We start from the raw sequence: 21,841 nt of genomic DNA on the forward strand, positions 1-21,841 counted from the left end.
AATTTAGCATGACAACCCACCTAACCCGCACATCTTTGTGCATTTTCTTCAGAGCTAGCCAACTTTGAAAAGAACTGAAGTAACTGACAGTGGAAATGTTGTTTGTTCTGTTTTCTCTTGCCACAAGCATAGGCTGAGAGAAAGTACTTGGATTTCCTATAGAGCGACTCCTAGCGAAGCGCAGGATGATGATTAAATGTTGCATCATTCAGGACCTGGTGCTGAGGTGAATGGAGTATGACGCTTTGAGGAGGAGGGGGAACACTGAATTTTTCCCCCGAATTGGGCTGTTAAAAGCGAGCAGCGAAGGAGATCGCGGTTGTTATGCGAATAGAGGCGGCAGCTGTGGACAGAAAGAGCAGCAAATGAAGAGGGAGTGAACGCAGCTCCAGTGATAGCATTTCTCCAGAGGCTGCCGGCACTGAGCTCAGCTCCACACATGTCTAACCTCAAGAAGAGGGGCTCGGCGCGGGAGGCGGGGGAAGAGGATGGCCAGGTGAAGGAGAGCATATTAGGGGAGAGTGTGAACGGGGAGCCGGGCCAGCCGGGGAACGGGGACAGCGAACCCGCAGAGCCCGGGGACGTGGCCCTGAAGCGGACCATCACCCTGCGGAGCGGCGTGGCCATCATCGTGGGCACCATCATCGGCTCGGGCATCTTCATCACCCCCACCGGGGTGGTGCGGCAGGCGGGCTCGGTGGGCTTCTCCCTCATCATCTGGTCCATGTGCGGCGTCTTCTCCACCATCGGGGCGCTCTGCTACGCCGAGCTGGGCACCACCATTATCAAGTCGGGCGGCGACTATGCCTACATCCTGGAGGTGTACGGCTCGGTCGTGGCTTTCCTCAAACTCTGGATTGAGCTGCTCATCATCCGACCCAGCTCGCAGTACATCGTGGCGCTGGTCTTCGCCACTTATATCATCAAACCCGCCTTCCCCGACTGCAGTGTGCCCGAGGACGGAGCCAAGCTGGTGGCTTGTCTGTGCATTCGTGAGTACAGCAACAGCAGCACACACTTCATTCATACACATTTAACACACACACTAAACCCTGCCACCCGGCTGGGCATGCTTTCTAAACTCTTCACAATGCTTTTTTAAACTCGTTACTCAATGCTTTCTGAACTCGTTACACAATGTTTTAACTCTTTACAAAATATTTTCTTAATTCTTTACACGTTTTCTTAACTCTTTACACATGTTTTCTTAACTCTTTACACAATGTTTTCTTAACTCTATACTCAATGCCTTCTTAACTATTCCTAAGAGCTTGCAAATTTAATTTGACTTTGTCAAAAATCAGCATTGAACATTTTCACTGACTTGTAATTTTGATTGACGTACCTAAAATAGCACACACGTTGCTAAGTTGCACAATTACAAGTTACTAAAACCCCATTATGTTTACTGCGCGTTGTTGTGTGGATTTTCTGTACAAAACGTTTCCTTTCTGAAGTGTAGGCATGTTTGAATTTTAAGCTGATTTTATTCTGGTCTTTCCTTTATTGGTTCATATTGCTACACTGGACCACGTGCTGACTGCCCGCTTTCTGCTTCATTTCCGCCATTCAAACATATGTTTCCACATTTGTTCAGTCTCCTTATTTAAAACTACAAACATCAAATGAATCCCACCGGGCCAGTGTTTGATTTTCTGATGTGATCTGTTGCTCTTTGCCAGTGTGCGCTGTGACAACACATACCAGGTTACACTCGCCCTTCTATTGTTTTTCCATCTGACCCAGCTCACCACACCAATGTTCTGGGGACTCTGGTTCGAATCCTGCCACGGCCAAAAAAATCTGGAATTAAGAATATACTGACAATCATGAAACCATTGTTGATTGTTGGAAAAACCCATCTGGTTCACTAATGTCCTTTAGGGAAGGAAATCTGCAGTCCTTGCCTGTTCTGGTCTACATGTGACTCCAGACCGACAGCAATGCGATTGACTCTCAACTGCCCTCTGAAATGGTCTAGCCAAGGGCAACTAGGGATGGACAATAAATTCTGGCTGGCAACGACACCCATGTCCCACAAATGAATAAAAAAAACACATGCTTTGGTTTGCCAGCTACACTTGAGGCCTTCACTGACCAGGGGGTACTGCATGATCTATACAGAGGGATTGATTTTGATACTATCCAGGAGAGGGAGAGCTTGTGGCACAGTGGGTAGTGTCTCTGAGCCAGAAGCTGTGGATTCACAGAAGGAAAGGTGCATTCATAATGTGGATGAACAAGTTAAGTATCAAGTTCTAAATCCGTCCAGATTACCAGAATCTGCAGAGGACAACAGCAAGCACTGCTTTACGTTGCCAAGCACAACCATGGACCAATACATGGAAGCCCATGGTTGCCAATGGCCTCTAAGAGCGTGGTACCTGAAGAGAGAGAAAGTATCCAAGAACATTGTTAGATTATAGTCACATTAATAGTCAGTCACATATGGATTCAGAACAGGTACAAATTATGCTCTGATTAAGATAATTTAAAATCAGTTTTGAAAAATGTGGTCTCAATCTCAGCAAATTATTAAGCTGCTGGAGCAGCAAATAGGATGGAAATAAGGACAGTTAAAGTCATTTATGTAAATTGTGCCCTTAAGCTTTGTGGGCCAAAAATCCCTTGACCACTAGGAATCTCCAGAATCTTTGCCAAGTGTCATTGTGAGTTTAAGCAATTAAAATTGGTAGGTTATTGGGTTGGGGACTAGAGGGAGGAATCACAGATATTTTTTAGTGGAAGATGTACATTCTAGTTACACCAGCAAAGACTTTTTTATTGTCAAGTAGTACATAGCAAAATAAGTAAACTAATATGTTATTTGATGTGAAGCCATCTTAATCCTGCTTTGAAGTTGCCGTGCAAGTAACTCCCAGGACAGGAAACCATCAGGGATTTTTCTGTATTTCAAGCCCTGGCCTTGAACTTGGTTATGCAGCAACTGTTACAATGCTTCAATTCTATATCAATGCAGCTCCACACTAGAGTGCTTTACATCCTTGGTTTAATATGGTGGGACCTGATATCCATTTAGTAGTTGAACTTTTGCTGTAGCCTACTTCACTTTTTTCTGTTCATTAAATTCTGACAACTTCTCTAAATTTATCAAGTTCTTTGGTACTTTAACATAGTTTTCATTTTATTTATAGTATAGCTAGCTTCTCTTTTACATTACTTACTAATGCCTCATCTAGATTACATACCTTAGTTTGGTGGAGTCTTTGAACTGGTGAGTTGTCCAGTATCCCACATGGTGCATTGTCTCAGTTTAGAGTATCAGATAACTACTTCTCATTGGAAGGAAAGGAAGCAAGATAATTTTATTGTTTCTTGCATGTTTGAAAGTAATAGGAAAAAATAAAATCATCAGTATGCTCCAATATTTGGCAAAAGGCAGAATCTGGATTTGCAGCTTGGAGAACCTTGTCATGGCTGTGCTGTGTTAAGTCAGTAAGAAGTCTAACAACACCAGGTTAAAGTCCAACAGGTTTATTTGGTAGCAAACGGCACTAGCTTTCTGTGTAAAGTCAGCCATATATGGACTTCGACCCCAAACCACCAGCTCTTTAACCATAACTCTATCCTTGCATGTCAGTTTAATTCTAAATTGTAGCGGTCAGTGATATATATCACTTCCAAATCAGAGTGAACCTTTTGGACTGCAAAGTTTCAATTCAATATCAATACCAAGGATGACAAATAAAAACCTGTGTTTTTAAATGTATAGTTGCCCGGAAATAAAGGCAAAATGTCAAGGACATCATGTTTCTTTTTTTTTTAAACCAATTTTCTCTTCTCAATTGAAGGAAAGACCAGTATATGGATACCAACAGATCTGTTCTTAATCCCAGGTTATCAATGATGAATCCCCAGGGTCTGATAATCTACATCCCAGAGTACTTAAGGAAGTGGTTCTAGAAATAGGGGATGCATCTTCCAGGATCTATAGATTCTGGAACAGTCCCTACAGATTGGAGGGTAGCTAATGTCAGTCCAATATTCAAAAAGGGAGGTAGAGAGAAAACAGGGAATTATAGAACAGTAAGCCTAACATCGGTAGTGGGGAAAATTCTCGAATCCATTATCCAGGACTTTATAGCAGAGCATTTAGAAAGCAGTGGCAGGATCAGACAGAGTCAGCATGGATTTATGAAGGGGAAATCATGCTTGACAAATCTGTTGGAATTCTTTGAAGATGTAACTAGTAGAATTGACAAGGAGGAGCCAGTCGATGTGGTATATTTGGACTTTCAGAAAGCATTTGACAAAGTCCCGCATAAAAGATTATCGTGCAAGATTAAAGTGCAAGGGATTGGGGGAAGTGTATTGAGATGGATAGAAAACCGGTTGGCGGAGAGGAAACAAAGAATAGGAATTAATAGGTCTTTTTCAAATTGGCAGGCAGTAATTAGTGGGGTGCCACAGGGATCGGTGCTGGGACCCCAGCTATTCACAATATATATTACTGATTTGGATGAGGGAACAAAATGTAACATCTCAAAGTTTGCAGTTGATACCAAGTTGGGTGGGAGGGTGAACTGTGACGAGGATGCAGAGATCCTTTAGCAATTCAATGGCAGATGCAGTACAAATTTGGATAAATATGAGGTTATTCACTTTGGAAGCAAAAACAAAAAAGCAGATTACTACCTGAATGGCTGTAAATTGGGAGAGGGGAGTGTGCAATGGGACCTAGGTTTCCTTGTGCACCAGTCGCTGAAGGTAAGCACGCAGGTGCAGCAGGCGGTAAAGATGGCAAATGGCATGTTGGCCTTTATTGCGAGAGGTTTCGAGTACAGGAGCAGGGATATGTTGTTGCAATTATACAGGGCCTTGGTGAGGCCACACCTAGAGTATTGTGTGCAGTTTTGGTCTCCTTTTCTGAGGAAAGATGTTCTTGCTCTCGAGGGAGTGCAGCGAAGGTTTACCAGGCTGATTCCGGGGACTGATGTATGAGGAGAGATTAACTAGATTAGGAATGTTTACACTAGATTTCAAACGAATGAGAGGGGATCTCATAGAGACTTATAAAATTCTAACAGGACTAGACAGGAAAGGTAGATGCAGGGAGGTTATTCCCGATACTGGGAGTGTCCAGAACCAGGTGTCACAGTCTGAGGATCCGGGGTTCACCATTTAGGACGGAGATGAGGAGAAATTGCTTCACCTAAAGAGTGGTGAGCCTGTGGAATTCAGTACCACAGGAAGTAGTTGATGCCAAAACATTGAATGTATTCAAGAGGCGGCTGGATACAGCACTTGGGGCGAATGGGTTCAAAAGTTATGGGGAAAAAGCAGGATTAGGCTATTGAGTTGGACGATCAGCCATGATCATGATGAATGGCGGAGCAGGCTCGAAGGGCCAAATGGCCTCCTCCTGTTCCTATCTACTATGTTTCTATGAAGTGTTTATTATGATTCTTTCACATGTGACTGATACTCAACTGAGAATGCAGTCTGGCAACAATGTTGAATACAAATATTAATGCAGGACTTTGAGGCAAAGTACTACATATGATCTTTAAAATTATCATTTCTAAGTAGTGGAATAGCATACATATGTGAGACAAATAGGTTGCAATCATGTACATTCAGTTAAGTGAAACTAACAAATCACTATTTATGGATGCTGGTGTGCAATGATTTGAACCTGGTCAGCATTGTGGATTACTGCATAATTTTTGAGGACTTTACAAGGATTGTGTTAGTGTTCCTGATAACTGAACGATGTCCTTTCTTAAAGCCTTGCACAGAGGCAACAATGGTTCACCACATTTCTACTGTCGACCTTAAGTGGACTGGGACTGTGTAGATAAATTAGTAAAATAACAAGACCATCTATAAGTGAAACTTAAAGCATGTATCTTTATGTTTTCCATATTGCTGCATAATATGCTTGAGCTGGAAGTTCAGATTGGAATTGTAAATTATGTTATTATAGATGAACTGCAGAGGCCAAAAATGACTATACTCCTTCACGTATCTTCATTAAGTTGAGTCCACAAAAATTAAGGCAAATATATATAGATTATACAATTCGATGAATAACTTCTCATAAAACCATGAGTTGCAGTACAAGTATATTTTTTGCAAAACAAATTAAGCAGGAAGTTTCACTAGTTCTATATGATTAACCCCTTCAAATAGCAAAAATACAGGATTGCTGTGCTGATTAATTTGGAGAAACACATGAGCCAGATTTTAACCCATTCTACCAAATTGCACAATGGTTCAAATTGGGCCCACAATTTTAATTCACATTTTCCCATGTAATTTTCTTAATTTCCCTTGCTGCATAAAACAAGACAGCAGGAGACACTCTCAATGCCGTACACAATCACAGCTATTTCTGGTTATAGTAGATGCATTATAAAGGTCAAGGAACCAAAATGTGCAAAGATGAAATACCGTTGAATATTTATTTTGAAGCTGTACACTTTGGGTTAGAGTCATAAGAACTCAGTTTACAAGATATTAAGCAACCACATTGATAACATGGAACAAAGATTAAATGTATAACATTTCAATTTTGATTGACATCTTTAGAAATGGACCAATTTTAAATAGGAGTGGCACAGTGGTTATCCCACTGGGTGGATGCTGTTTCGGAGAGTCAGTGCAGACTCAGTGGGCTGAATGGCCTCTTTCTGCACTGTGGGGATTCTACAGTTCAAAGGCACAGCACTACTTTAAAATAGCCATTTTAAGTATTTAAAGTTTGAAGGAGAGTAGCTTTAACAGACACAAGGATTAATATATTTGAAATTCAGTGAATTCAGATGTTTCTACAAGTGGCCAAGATTGCTTTCACTTGTAACAAATCAGCTTGAGGTGAATTTGCATTGCCATTGTAGACATTAAAATTTGAGGATAAAAGTACCCTAGTTAGTGCAAGTTTAGTCAGTATTCTCAGTCTTTTATGAAACCTTTTTTATCTGCAGCCTTCTAAGCTGTTTATGGGACAGCAGAATGCATAGGTGATTAATAATACTAACTGATGCACCATCAATCGAGCAAAGACTAGTTCGTATGCAAGAACAAATAGGCTTTTATTAGCAAAAGACTTGGAGCACACCCATGCCAATGAACTGGTCCAGACTGAGGCAGGGGGGTGGGGAGCAGTCGCCTTTATACCTGGACCAGGGGGGGAGGAGTCTTGGGTAGGGCCGGCAGGGCTGTGTCCAGGCATGTCACATATACAGGTAATAAGCTAACAGTGGTTTACCACACTAACATAAAAAAAAACTTTGTTTTAGCAAGAACACATTTGTTTCCATTTTAGTGGATATCACAACCTTGTTCAATATTTTTCTTAGTTTGTTATTAATGATGCAGACTTGTCAATAGGTTGAAAATTCAACCTTCATTCAATTCATTGGGTGTGTGTAAGGCGGAGCTCTCTGAGTCTGATGCAAGCGTGACCCTGTCTTGCACAACAGCATAGAATTACTCATGTAGATCAAAGTAAAATAGTACGTTGCAGTTGTAGTTAACACAATCAACATATACAATGAGTAGTTGGTATGAGCTTTAAGTCTACTGCAACTATATGCATCAGTAAACTTTTTCACAAGACTGCATTTTCTTCTATTTCTTTGGAATTTGAATTTTAGTAGAAAAGGTCACATGTTCCTTCTCTTCATTTTTTATTCATTAGAAGGCCTGTACTTTGGTTCTCTATCCACTAAACAGATATATATTTCTAAATAAATAGGGTGTAACACCATGTATTTTACCATGATGTTACTATAAATCTAAGTATGAATTCAGAATTATATGTTTTAAAACTTATTTGTTTTTGAAATGTGGGCATCAGTGGCAAGACCAGCACTTTTTAAAAATATAATTATTTTTCATATAAATTGGTCACCTAAGACCATAAGATACAGGAGCAGAATTAGGCCATTTGGCCCATTAAGTCAGGTCCGCCATTCAATCATGGCTGATATGATACTCATCTCCATTCTCCTGCCTTCTCCCTGTAACCCTTGATCCCCTTATTGATCAAGAACCTATCTATCTCTGTCTTAAAGACACTCATGACCTGGCCTCCACAGCCCTCTGTGGCAATGAGTTCCACAGATTCAGTGAGGCGGAAGAAATCCCTCCTCATCTCAGTTTTAAAGGAGCGTTCCTTCGCTCTGAGGTTGTGCCCTCGAGTTCTACACTCTCCCAGTAGTGGAAACATCCTCTCCACGTCCACTCTATCTAGGCCTCTCAGTATTCTGTAAGTTTCAATCAGATCCCCCCTCATTCTTCTCAACTCCATCGAGTATAGACCCAGATTTCTCAACTGATACTCATATGACAAACCCTACATTCCTGGGATCATTCTTGTGAACCTCCTCTGGACCCTAGAAGATTATCTCAGATTGCAACAGGATCTTGATCAATTGGGCCAGTGGGCTGATGAATGGCAGATGGAGTTTTATTTAGATAAATGCGGAGTGATGCATTTTGGTAGATCGAACCAGGGCAGGACTTACTCAGTTAATGGTAGGTGTTAGAGAGAGTTATAGAACAAAGAGATCTAAGGGTACAGGTACATAGCTCTTTGAAAGTGGAGTCACAGATGGATAGAGTGGTGAAGAAGCTATTTGGCATGCGTGGTTTCATTGGTCAGAACATTGAATACAGAAGTTGGGATGACTTCTTGGAGTTATACAGGACATTGGTAAGGCCATACTTGGAATACCTTGTACAATTCTGGTCACCCTATTATAGAAAGGATATTATTAAACTAGAAAGAGTGCAGAAAAGATTCACTAGGATGCTACCAGGACTTGATGGTTTGAGTTATAAGGAGAAGCTGGATAGATTGCGACCTTTTTCCCTGGAGCGTAGGAGACTTAGGGGTGATCTTATAGAGGTCTATAAAATAATGAGGGGCACAGATCAGCTAGATAGTCAACATCTTTTCCCAAAGGTAGGGGGGTCTAAAACTCGAGGGCATAGGTTTAAGATGAGAGGGGAGAGATACAATCGGGTCCAGAGGGGCAATTCTTTCACACACAGGATGGCGAGTGTCTGGAACAAGCTGCCAGAGGTAGTAGTAGAAACAATTTTGTTTTTTAAAATGCATTTAGACAGTTACATGGGTAAGATGGGTATGGAGGGATATGGGCCAAACGCGGGCAATTGGGACGAGCTTAGTGATTAAAAAAGGCAGCGTTGACAAATTGGGCTGAAAGGCCAGTTTCCATGCTGTAAATCTCTATGACTCTATCACTCCCTCCAAGGCCAGCACGTCCTTCCTTAGGTATGGGGCCCAGAACTGCTGACAATATTCCAAATGGGATCTGACCAGAGCCTTATACGGCCTCAGCAGAACATAGCTGCTGCTCTTGTATTCAAGCCCTCTAGAAATCAATGCTAACATTGAATTTGCCTTCCTAACTGCCAACTGAACCTGCATGTTAACCTTAAGAGAGTCCTGAACCAGGACTCCCAAGTCCTTTTGCTCAGTTAATTGCATCAAACCTTTCGATGAAATGAACTGTACCTTTATTTCTACTCTTTATTTCATAGCTATACATATAGAATCCAATATGTTAAACATGTTGCCATAATACCAGACAGTAAGTAAAATTGGAGTGCAATAATTTGGAAGAGCTTTGAAGATTTACATTGTTTTCTGGGTAATTGTCTAATGAAGATTTTTTTTTGTATTCAGAATACAGAGAATCTGACATTAAGTCTGAAATGTTGGTGACAGTGCATTAACAGTGCTACTTTAAAATTGTGTATGGTGTGGCCTCATTCTTACCCATTGTTTTTACTCCTGGTTATGAGCTTCTTAACTACTTACCTCTGCAACACTTCAACTGATGGCCTACTTAAAAGGTATTAAATCTCACCTTACAGCAATCTTGATTCACAGGCAAGAATGCTGCTGTTGAGCCAAATTTTCAACAATTAAAGAAGTGTAATCTTACAAAGATGCAGGAATTTAGAATTTTTTAACTGAACTTTGGTTGGGCAGCGCAGTGGCACAATGGTTAACACTGCTGCCTCACAGGGCCAGGAACCCAGGTTCGATTCCCGCTTGGGTCACTGTCTGTGTGGAGTTTGCACATTCTCACCGTATCTGTGTGTGTTTCCTCCGGGTGCTTCGGTTTCCTCCCACAGTCCAAAGATGTGCGGGTTAGGTTGATTGGCCGTGCTAAATTGCCCCTTAGTGTCAGGGGGACTAGCTAGGGTAAATGCATGGGGTTATGGGGATAGGGCCTGGGTGGGATTGTGGTCGGTGCAGACTCAATGGGCCGATTGGCCTCTTTCTGCGCTGTAGGATTCTATGACTTCAAAACAAAGCAATGGCATTGCACCCAGGAGTCGAGACCAGTTGCAATCCTTAGGTGAAGCAAAGTTGAATGATAATGGATATTTCCATTTGAAATTATGGCAAAATGCTTAAAATATTGGATTCTAAATGTGAAATGTGTTTGATTTGATTTATTATTGTCACATATATTGGTATACAGTGAAAAGTATTGTGTATACTGTTGAATGTGTAGCTGTGAAATCAAGAGTAGAAACAAAGATTCACTTCATTTTATTAAAATATGTGATGCAATTAACCGATCAAGATGGCCAATTTATTTGAAAAATAATTATTTTTAAAAATGCTGGCCTTGCCACTGATGCCCATATTCCAGAAACAGATAAATGTGCAAAATTAATTCAGTTTCTATTTTATAAATCTTACTTTTAGATTTTGATTACAAATTTATATTTAAATATGTCATACTGTGATTATACACTGGCACAGTGTTACATGTTGTAGTATAGGGCCTTGATATAATGTATTGAACAAGTTACATTAGGAATTTCATTACAAAATTTGACACAATTTAAAAAGACAATTTTGATAGGGAATGCAGGCAAAAATAACATTTTAATATAAAAGATAAATGATTAAATATAAAAAATAAGGACGTAATGACTTAAAAGGAGAGTTTGAATTAACTTGTGCCCCTTGGGAAGTTGACCTAAATGCCATCTTTCACCTGATGACTGCACGTGATTCTTGGTTTCCCATGTGCAACATCACACAAGATCAGCTTGTTAGTTATGTGCATTATGAAATGCTGTCCCAGAATCACTATTAACTTTCAGAAAATAATAGTGGTGGACAGTAACAAACAGTAGTCATAAAACAAGCAACCTAAATACAAAGTGAATACCAATTTAAAAAAAATTTTTTTTAAATATTTTTCCAATTCAATCAAATCAAATGCAATTCAGAGTCTCAACAAGTTGAGACATTTCAGATCCAGGCTGACAAGACAGGACGGGAGACCAAAACCACCCTGTCCTGGGCCTGATCTACATGAGTCAAACCGATTGGAGAAGGGGGAGGATCCTCCTCCAAGACTTGAGCTCATTTGCATCTTAGCCAAAAGGCCGAGATGCCGCCTATAAAAATTGCTTCATATGAAACATATGAAGCCTCAGCGTAACCTAATGACCTCAACCAAGTGCAGGCGATCCATACTACACTTGATCTTAGCCAAAAGGCCAAGAAGCGATACCAATTGATCCAGAAGAGTTTCTGCCCTACACTTTCCAATGATGTTCAGTGTAAGCTCGGAACTGTACCTCACCTCTTGATTAGGCACTTTACACTTTCGTCGGAACTGAACATTGACTTCAATAATTTTTGTGTTCAATGGCAGCTGTTAATGTTGATTGTGTTTACCCACAATCACATTTGCCCACCCTCCAGACTTTACTTATGTGTTAACCACAGCTGCACCTTGCTATCTTACTTTGATCTATATGAGTAATTCTATGCTGTTGTGCAAGACAGGGCCATGCTTGCATCAGACAGGTCCGCCTTACGCACAACCAGTGAATTGAATGAAGACTGATTCTTACAACCTATTGCCAAGTCTGCATGTTTCTTGTCCTGTTATCTCCCTTTTTGCCATGCCCAGTCACCACTTTTGCCATTTTGATTTGTCTTCCCCTTTCTACCTGCCCCCTTTTGCATGCTTTGCATAAAACCTGTTACATCTCTAAGTACTCCCAGTTCTGATGAAGGATCATCAATTGAAACTGTAACTCTTTTTCTCTCTCTCCAAAGATGCTGTCAGATCTGCAAAATATATTTCCAGTGTTTTTTGTTACTCAGATTTCCACCATCCAGAGTTTTTTTCTTGTGCTCTGGTATTTATTTAGCCTGGCATAAATTTTGCATGACTTAGATCTCCCTTACTTGAAGCAATACTGAGGCACTTGTGTAGCCAAGGTTTTGTACTCCAAATGCAGTTGTTTGTATCGAAGCATACTTTGCTTCACTTCAGTCCCTGATCCAGCTAACTTGAAACCAAGTCCACATGGAGTGGTTTAAAATTGATATTTTACGATTTCTTATGACAACTTCTCCAAAGATATAAGATGTTAGCTCAAGTAACAATCAAACTTCCAACTTGCATAAATTTAACACAAAGCTTGTTTCTTGAAGAGAGAATTGGCTCCTGGAAGGATTGGAGTAACATGTAGACTAATATCTGGTGCATTTCCATTAAAATGATTACACAGGTAGCACATAATCTGATAACATGCCCAACAAAAATAAAAGCAGAGAGAGTAAATAAACGCCTGGGTGTACATTTCTTTTGTAAATGGCTTAATCACAGGTTTCATCCTCCTCTTTTCCCTTAGTTCCTTGCCCTTCTACAGATGTATTCATTGAAGTTCTGCAAATCGGAGAATAACTACAGGACAGAAAGAGGCCAATTGGCTGGTCAGGTCTGCGCCACCTCTCTGAAAGAGCAGTTGGCCATTCCCAAGCCCTTTGCAGATTTTGGATTTTTCAATTTTTCAATACCCTTTTGAAAGCCACCATTGAATCTGCCTCCACCACCCCTTCAGGCAATGCTTTCTGGATCTCAACCACTCGCTACATTAAAAACATTTTACTTCTTGTCGTCGCAGTTGATTCTTTAGCCAAGCATCTTTCTCCTCTGGTTCATGACACTTCAGCCAATGCGAACTGTTTCCCTATCTACTGTGTCTCAGCCTCTCATAATTTTGAATTTTCTAAAAATCATACTTCGTTTCTATCAATTCAACCTTCTCTTTAAAGAGATCAATCTGTGTTTCTCCAATCTGTCTACATAACTGAAGTCCCTCACCCTGGAATCATCCTTGTAAATCATTTCTACATCCTCTCCAAAGCCTTCATATCCTTCCCAAAGTTGAACACAATTGTCCACTTGAGGCCAAATCAATGTTTCATAAAGTTTAATCAAAATTCCTTGCTTTTGCACTCTAAGGGCTGGATTTTATGCCCCACAAAACTGGGTGTGTTTTTGGTGGGAGAGTATGTGAATACGAGGAGTGGCTGGCCTACCTCTTTCTCCCATCCCCAAGCTATCCATGACAACATAGGGGGTAGGCCAGGGCCACATTTGATAGCTCACCCACCATATATAAATAAATAACTACAGGTCAGCTGAGCTTGTTTACAAGCTAATTGACCCCAATATTACACTGTCTCTGCCAAAACATGGTTGGCGTGGGCAGGCAAGTGGGTGTGAGTAGCCATTTCTTTCAAAAGCGTTTCAGTGCAGGGAGGATGAGGGGTTTTATCTTCAGGGAGTGCCCTTAATGCATTGGGGGCAACCCCCAAATCCCCAACCCACTCCCTAAGGTGCCTGATCCCTCCCCACCCAATACCCCTGACTTATCTGAGTATAGGTTCCACTGGGGACTTCATACTGGTGGGCCTGCCTGCAGTCTGAATGGCTGGCAACTCTCGAGGAGGTGAGTTCCTCCCATTGAGGGGGGCAAGTCCCACATTTCCCTTGTTGATGCCACTTGCTACAGGATGGACTTTTATTTTATTGGTTGGCTGGTTCCCAACTGATCTTTTATTTGGGCTAGGATGCTCAGCAGTATGTCAGCCCTGCAATTTCATCCCTATATTTGTGTTTACAAAGTCCAAAATCTAGCCATTTGCTTCCTGTCACTCAGTCAACTTTATATCCTGTTCGGACTGGTTAAGGACTGATGCCAGAACTTGCCTTTTCCCTCCTCAGTTGATTGCATCAGGATTTTTTGTAACTTGTAAGGGTGAAGGAATTAATTAGGTGTCTGTATTTAACTGTTTACATGCTGATTTGCAAAGAGCGCAAGTCTGACAGGATTTCTTGAGTTGGAAAAAAAGGACTAGTTTTTATTGAACTAAAAATCCACCCAGATAAAGAATTAAAAATATTTGAAAAGGTAACCAACGTGTCCCGACCTTCACAGCACACACCCAGTGGCACAAGTATGCAAAATTGCAAGTTGTACAGCTGAGGGGGTTAACTTTTGGCTAAATTAAGATTCAATGAAAAAAGGCAAAAAAAGGAAAATTCACAGTTTATGAGTCCTACACTGTCGTTCATAGTTGAGGCCATTTCTTTTACAATGGTCCTGGTTTTTTCCCTGGAAATGGTGTTTTGGGATTTTGAGTGTTAACCTCTGTATGCCAGGTGTGTCAGGTAACCTGTGGCAGCCATCTCAATTCAGCATCTTTGCTTGCTTCAAAAGTCCTTTTAAAGAAGTTTATACATATATCTTAGCAGCCGATGAAATGGAAGGTTAACATTCCACATGCACGCATTACATTGCCATGACAATCCATGATATCAATGTCCATTTTATTCCACAGGCTTCAACTTTGCTGAAAAGATATTATATGGCACTATATCAGATTGGAAGACCACAATGTCACACCAACCATATTACTCTCATCAATTCTCTTTGTTATCTTATCAAAAAACACAATCCAGTTATTTCATCATGGTTTGCCTTCAACAAATTTAGTTGTGCTTTCCAATCTTTGATTCTGGTTGTCCTGCTTCACGTCTGAGTGCCTTCCTTCATTTAAATAGTCTTGCTCTAGATTGCTCCTTTGTCCTTTTCCATTGCTAATCTAAATCTTATGACTCTGTGATCACTGTTTCCCTACTGACCCATCTCATTCCCAGGAACCAGATCCAGCAATATCTCTTGTTTTGAGCTGGAAACCTACTGATCAAGAAAATTCTCCTAAATATACTTCAGAAATTATGTTCCCTCCCTGCCATTAACACTGTCAATATCCTGTTCTGTATTATTCTTGTCCAGTGAATTTATTCATTGACTGCCTGAGCCATACAGTTCAAGAAGATCCCATTGCACTTGGTAAGAGCACAAACTTAAGACAGATGGCCAGGCATCTATTTCTTATCATAGAATGATAAACTCAATATTCAACAGCAGGATTTTGCGAAGAAATAGATGCCTGGCCATCTGTCTCTATTGATACAGTTCCCAGATGACCTCATTTTGAATGCTTGACTGAGCTTCAAGACTCACAAATAGGTTACGTCAGCGAGGGTTCTGTTTTGATAGGTGGAAATGGAGTGTTTGGTTAATGGCTCTGTCTGATTGGCATTTTTATAGGGTTGTAGGAGCTGCAAGTTTTTTTTAAAAGCAGATTTCTAAAAGGGTGTTTCTTCTCCTTCAGCATTATTATTATATGGCTGATTGGTTCTGTACATACTCCATACTCGGTGAGTGTTCATGGAGGGGGGCATAGAAGGACCGTGCAGGGTACATGGTGAGGGGGCTGAGGGCTAGTGGGCCCAACAGCTTTTAAAACAGCTGGGACCCGGCTCCCATGAACTGGCCCTTCGGATCAGCCGTCCTTGATGCTCACAGTCCATATGACTGCCTTCAGTCTGCTTCGGGTTGGACGGGGCCCACTTCAATCCCACCCCAGCTTCCTGGAGTGAAAACGGTGTGTGAGGGGATCCTTTATATCAAGGTGGGTCTGCTGAGTTGGGAAATTTTCCGATTCAAGCCTGGTAGCAAAAATCCAACCCATTTGTAGTATGTATGAACAAATATCACATCATTCGGTTTAATTTATCTAGTGAGTCTTCATTGGAGCAATGTCAGTGTGTAGATTGATCGTGAATGTGTGTCTTGTTCAATGGGTATCTATTGTATTTAAATAAAAATCTTAACAATTAATGTATTGACAACCTTTTCCTCTTCCTTCCAGTGTTTCTAACAGCAGTGAACTGTTACAGTGTCAAGGCAGCGACGAGAGTACAGGACATCTTTGCTGCAGCCAAGTTGTTGGCCCTAACTGTTATCATTATTTTGGGCTTTGTCCAGATTTTTAAAGGTAGGTCTGACACAAATTGTAATTGTACTCTCAGTCTGTTCCAGTTACACCTTATCCCAAATAAAATTGGACTGTGCTTATCCTGAGCAAGTTATTTTGAAAAATATAATTCAACCTACTTTAAACTAGCATTCTGGATGAATCAAACAATTGTTTGTTGACTGTAGTAAATAGGAAGTCCCGCTTTAAAAGTGCTCACATCTTTCCTAGTTTCTCTCCAAACTCCTCTCATGCCCTCTTAGGTCACTTAGACAACATGTGCTCAGTCTCCTTCTCCCTCGATCCTGCTGCCAATAAACTACTGAGCATCCCTCCTGATCTCCATGTTAGATGAAACTGTTACTGCTTCTCTATCTTCAGGCTTCACCCCTCTCTTCAAACCAATTTGCCGGAATTTTACCACCTCGCCCGCCCAAGGCTCGTAACACCCCTCCTGAGACCAATGGAGAATGCCGTTCTGTTAACCTCGCCCATCCCGATTCCGGTAAAATTCCGGCTATTGTCGTCACTCCTCCTCAAAAAAAAACCCTTGACCCTTTTTGCACATTGTTGCAAATGCCGCCCTATCACCAAGCTCCTTTTACATTACAAAGTCCTTGAACATGTTGCTGACTCCTAAATCCATGCCCATCTTCCCTGGAACTCACGTTTGAGCCCCTCCAATAAGGTTTTCACCTCTGCTTCAATGCTGAAATTACTATCAAAGTCAGCAGTGACATCTTATGCAACCGTCAAAGCTAAACTTCCCTCGTCATCTTTCATGACCTGTCTGCAGCCTCTGCCATGGTTGACTGCATCATTCTCCTCCAACAGCTCTCCACTGTTGCCCAGCTGGGTGGGATTGTTCTTGCCTGGTTCCATTCTTATCTATTCTAATTATAGTCAGAGGACCAACTGCATTGGTTTCTCTTCCTGCTCCCACACTGTGAACTTTGACATCCCCCAAAGATCCATTCATGGCCCTCCCCCTTCCTGTATCTCAACTACTTGCTGCCCCTCGGCAACATCATATGTAAGGTGTTAGTTTTCACATGTATGGTGACGATTTCCTGCTCTTCCTCAATACCACCTTTCCCCTTACTACATTATCAGACAGCTTATCTGACATTCAATAGGGGGTCGGTTTAGCTCAGTTGGCTGGACAGCTGGTTGGTGATGCAGAGCGATGCCAACAGCATGGGTTCAATTCACGTATCGACTGAGGCTATTCATGAAAGTTCTGCCTTCTCAACCTTGCCCCTCACTCGAGATGTGGTGATCCTTGGGTTAAATCGCCACCAGTCAGCTCTCCCCCTCAAAGGGAAGAGCAGCCTGTGGTCATCTGGGATTATGGCAACTTTACCTTTACTGAATGAACAGAAATTTCCTCCATTTAAAAATTGGGAAGACTGATACCATTGTTTTCAGTCACCGATCTAAACTCTATTGCCAAGTTGCCAACTCTATCCCTCTCCTTGCAATACTCTGAGACTAAACCAGTCTATTTTCAACCTTGGTCATGCCACCAATAAGACCTCATGTTTCCACTTCTGTTATAGAGTCATACAGTACAGAAGAGGCCCTTTAGCCCATCAAGGCTGCACCTACAAAATTAGTGTAAATCTACGCTAATCCCAATTTCTAGCACTTGGCCCATAGCCTTGAATGTTGTGGCACTTCACACACTCATCCATGGACTTGTTAAAGATTTTGAGGTTCTCCACCTCTACGACCCTCCCAGGCATTCCAGACTCCTACAGACAAAGTCTTAGTCCTGGGTGGCTAAGATTTTCCTCAAATCCCCTTGAAACCTCTTATCCCTCACCTTAAAATTATCCCCCTCATTATTGAATCTTCAACTAAGGGGAACAGCTGCTTCCTATCTAGCCTGTCCATGTCCTTCATAATCTTATACACCTCAATCAGTTTCCCCCCTCAGCCTTCTGTGCTGTAAAGAAAACAACCTGAGCCAATGCAGCTTCTCTTCATAGCTCAAATGCCCCAGGCAACATCCTGGTGAATCTCCTCTGCACCCTCCAGTACAATCACATCCTTCCTATAGTGAGGCGACCAGAACTGCACCAGCTATAATGTAACCAACATTTTGTACAGCACCATAATCTCTCTGTTCTTATAATCTATGCCACGACTGATAAAGGAAAGTGTCCCGCCTTTTTAACTGCCCTATTAACCTGTCCTTCCGCCTTCAGGGATCTGTGGACAACCCCCCCCCAAATCCCTCTGTTTCTCTGAGTTTCCTAGTGCCCTGCCTTGTCTTGTTACTCCTTCCAAAGTGTATCACCTCACACCTTTCAGGGCTAAATTCTATCTGCCACTGATCTGCCCAGGTGACCGACCCGTCTATATCTTCCTGCAACCTAAGATCTTCTTCCTCACTATTAACCACCCTGCCAACCCTCCATGGCATCGCTTGATTTTGTCCCTGTCTCAGCTCATCTGTTGCTGAGAGGGGGATCGTTCATACCTTTGTTACCTCTAGACTTGACAATTCCAGTGCAGTCCTGGCTGGTCTCCCACATTCTATCATCTGTAAACTCGCAGCATGTTTAGTTCCCTTACCCCTCCATCTGTTTGCTGACTTACATTGGCTCTTGGTTGAGCAACATCTTAATTTTTAAATTCTCATCCTCCATGGCCTTGTCCCCATCCTGCTTCTGTAATCGTCTCAAGCCCCACAACTCTCCAAGATATTTGTGCTCATTTAATTCCGGTTTCTTGCACATCCCCTATTTGAATTGCTGTTACAGGTGCCTCAACCCCAAGATTTGGAATTCCCTCCCAAACCTTTTCCACCTTTCTAATGTACTTTCCTCCTTGAAGACACCCTCTAAACATACCTCTTTGACCACAATTTTGGCCATGTTCTTTAATATATTACGTGACTCGGTGTTATATTTTGTTTCATAATGCTCCTGTGAAGTGTCTTAAGTTGTTCGATTATGTTAAAGGTGCAATATAAAAGTAAGTTGTTGTATATTAGTTGCCTATATGTTTAATTCAACTTTCTTAAGACCAGTAACAAACAAAATAATAGAATTTCATAATTTATGTTTGCATTTGCTCTTGTAAATGAAAACTGACTTCCACTCCACCACTTTGAGAAGCCTGAACTGAGTTCACTTGTCTTAAAAATGTGACTTCACAAAGGACCACTGTGTGTTAAAACTCAAAACAGTGTGAGTGTAGACATCTTGGATGAAGTCTTACATTAAGGGCGGCACGGTGGCACAATGGTTAGCACTGCTGCCTCACGGCGCCAGGGACACCGGTTCAATTCCTGCCTTGGGTCACTGTCTGTGTGGAGTTTACACGTTCTCCCCGTGTCTGCGTGGGTTTCCTCCGGTTTCCTCCCACAGTCCAAAGATGTGCGGGTTAGGTTGACCGGCTGTGCTAACTTGACCCTAGCCTCAGGGGGATTAGCATGGTAAATGTGTGGGGTTATGGGAATAGGGCCTGGGTGGGACTGTGGTTGGTGCAGACTCAATGGGCCGAATGGCCTCCTTCTGTATTGTAGGAATTCTATTTTATCTCCTTGATATTCAGTGCGTTGCTGAAGAACTGTTTTGCATGATCCCAGATGGTGTTTCACATGATTCATTCTGTGACACTGGAACATTGTGCAGCAGTAAAGAAATATGAATGATTTCAGGGGCATGTGACTTTAGTGGCATTATATGCCTGTAGCAGAGTTTTGGAACGACTGCTTGGAGCTGTTAATTCATTGCAGCTAACTTCTGCGATGAACAGATGAATGTTCTTAGTGGAGGAAGTTTTGGAAATAATAACAGGTTTCAAAAAATAAGCCCCAGTTGTCAACATATTGTTTTCAAATGCTTCTTTCGTTCCTATTGTACTTTAAAACTGAGAATATTAAATTATTTCAGTTTACTTGACAAAGAATCACCTAATGTTTGCGATCTAATATAAAATAGCAATAGTAACAGCCACTTAGGACTCAGTTTCACGCTCCTCTGCTGGCAGGCTGCGGCTGAAGGGGCAAAACATTGAAGGAACTGGGTTCCCACCCTCTGCAACCTCGCAGCGATTTTATGCTGGGATGGGCAAGGCCTCGGATGGGACTCCCAGCCTTGTTCCAATCCCACTTTGAAAATCTGGCCCATGGGATCAAAACTGGTTTCGTCTGGCCTAGACACATTGGCACGACTCTATAGAGCGTATTTACTTAGTATTGGGTTACTGAGGGAACATTGTCAGCTGTTCCTCTTATCTACATCAGTTCTCTGCTGTACATTCATTTCCCTGATCAGTGAAAAATATGTTTGATACATTTGTACGTGGATCATTATATTGCTACAAACTGCAACCAAAGCTTGTTATCACAGAAGTACTGGGAGTTACATTTTAATCAAACATTTCAGGCACGGTCTCGGGCAAGCTAGCAGTTAGCTGAATGCTCTCATTACAGTTAATATTTGCTGCAGATTTTTTAAAAAAGTAAGGTAGGGACAATGTTGTCAGAATAGCTGGTGTCATGAATGATGATGTTTACCAGGCTCTGTCATTGCCACGGAGACTCATCGACGGCCAGAGTTGCCACCCACCAAGAGGTGACATTGCAGCAGGATGATGAGGCCAATGGGATTTCAGACTCTCAGGAATAGAAAGGGGTTGTAGCTGAAGTACAGGCCGGCATTGGTGTGAACATTCCTGTGTCAGAGAACATTAGTAAGAGTTTTAACAACACCAGGTTGAAGTCCAACAGGTTTATTTGGTAGCAGAGGTATTTGCTACCAAATAAACCTGTTGGACTTTAACCTGGTGTTGTTAAAACTCTTACTGTGTTCACCCCAGTCCAACGCCGGCATCTCCACATCAGAGAACATTACCCAGGAATTTTTGCGAGATGCCATTGGAAAAGTTGTACACCAAAGAACACGCTCTGCAGTGGTTGCATTGGAGTCCCCTCCCAGCACCTGATAACTTTCTTCGGTATTCCTCGACCAACACTGTCTGCTCCAAAGATGAATAAAAATATGAATATTTAGTGGTCTAATAAGGGCTCTAATTCTAATCACCGTGCTTCAGTTTGGTGGCTGATTCTATAATTTACAGGTTTGTCTAAAGAGCACCGGTGCCACATTTTAATCAGATAATGTAAGCACACCCTCAGCCACGCTAACATTTCACTGACTGCCGCCATTGCACTTGGTATTTGCTTCAACTATTTAATATTGAAAACTGAACCTGAAATGGTCCAGGCGTCTTTGTGATCTGCTCAGGTAGGAGTAGGGGATACACACCATCTTCATGCTGGACCTGGAGATTTGTCCACTTTTAAGCCTGCCAACACCTCCAATACTTTGTCACTGCCTATGTCAATTTGCTCAAGAACCTCGCAGTCTCCCTGAGTTTCATGCCTTCATCCTCATCCTCTTGGGTGAAGACACTCTACCAATATCCCCTGGCTCCACCCATAAATTGCCCCTTGATCCCTTGCGTGACTGGCGACCCATCCATCGCCTTCAACATTCACTCTCTCCCCCAGGACATTGTGGCTGCAGTGCGTACTATCTACAAAGATCATTGCAGGCATGCTGAGGATTCTTCAGCACTTTGCAAACTCATGGCTGTTACCACCTAGGGCAGCAGGTGCATGGGAACACCACCACTTTCAAGATCTCCTCCAAGCCATATATCATCCTGACT

The 21,841-nt window shown here is 41.9% G+C and overlaps 1 protein-coding gene and 1 pseudogene across 1 annotated transcript in view; one reads left to right on the forward strand and one right to left on the reverse strand.

The window, feature by feature from the left end:
- Positions 1-210: 210 nt before the first annotated feature.
- The window catches only part of slc7a5 (solute carrier family 7 member 5), a 70,731-nt gene continuing 49,100 nt past the window's right edge, over positions 211-21,841 (forward strand). The window contains exons 1-2 of the mRNA XM_078210747.1: positions 211-992; positions 16,049-16,174. Of these exons, the coding sequence (XP_078066873.1) occupies positions 440-992; positions 16,049-16,174 (679 nt within the window). The 5' untranslated portion in view covers positions 211-439. The remainder of the gene's footprint in view (positions 993-16,048; positions 16,175-21,841) is intronic.
- On the reverse strand, positions 11,356-11,535 carry LOC144493234 (U2 spliceosomal RNA; annotated as a pseudogene).

The sequence above is a fragment of the Mustelus asterias genome, chromosome 4 (assembly GCF_964213995.1).
Source record: "Mustelus asterias chromosome 4, sMusAst1.hap1.1, whole genome shotgun sequence".
Lineage (NCBI taxonomy): Eukaryota > Metazoa > Chordata > Chondrichthyes > Carcharhiniformes > Triakidae > Mustelus > Mustelus asterias.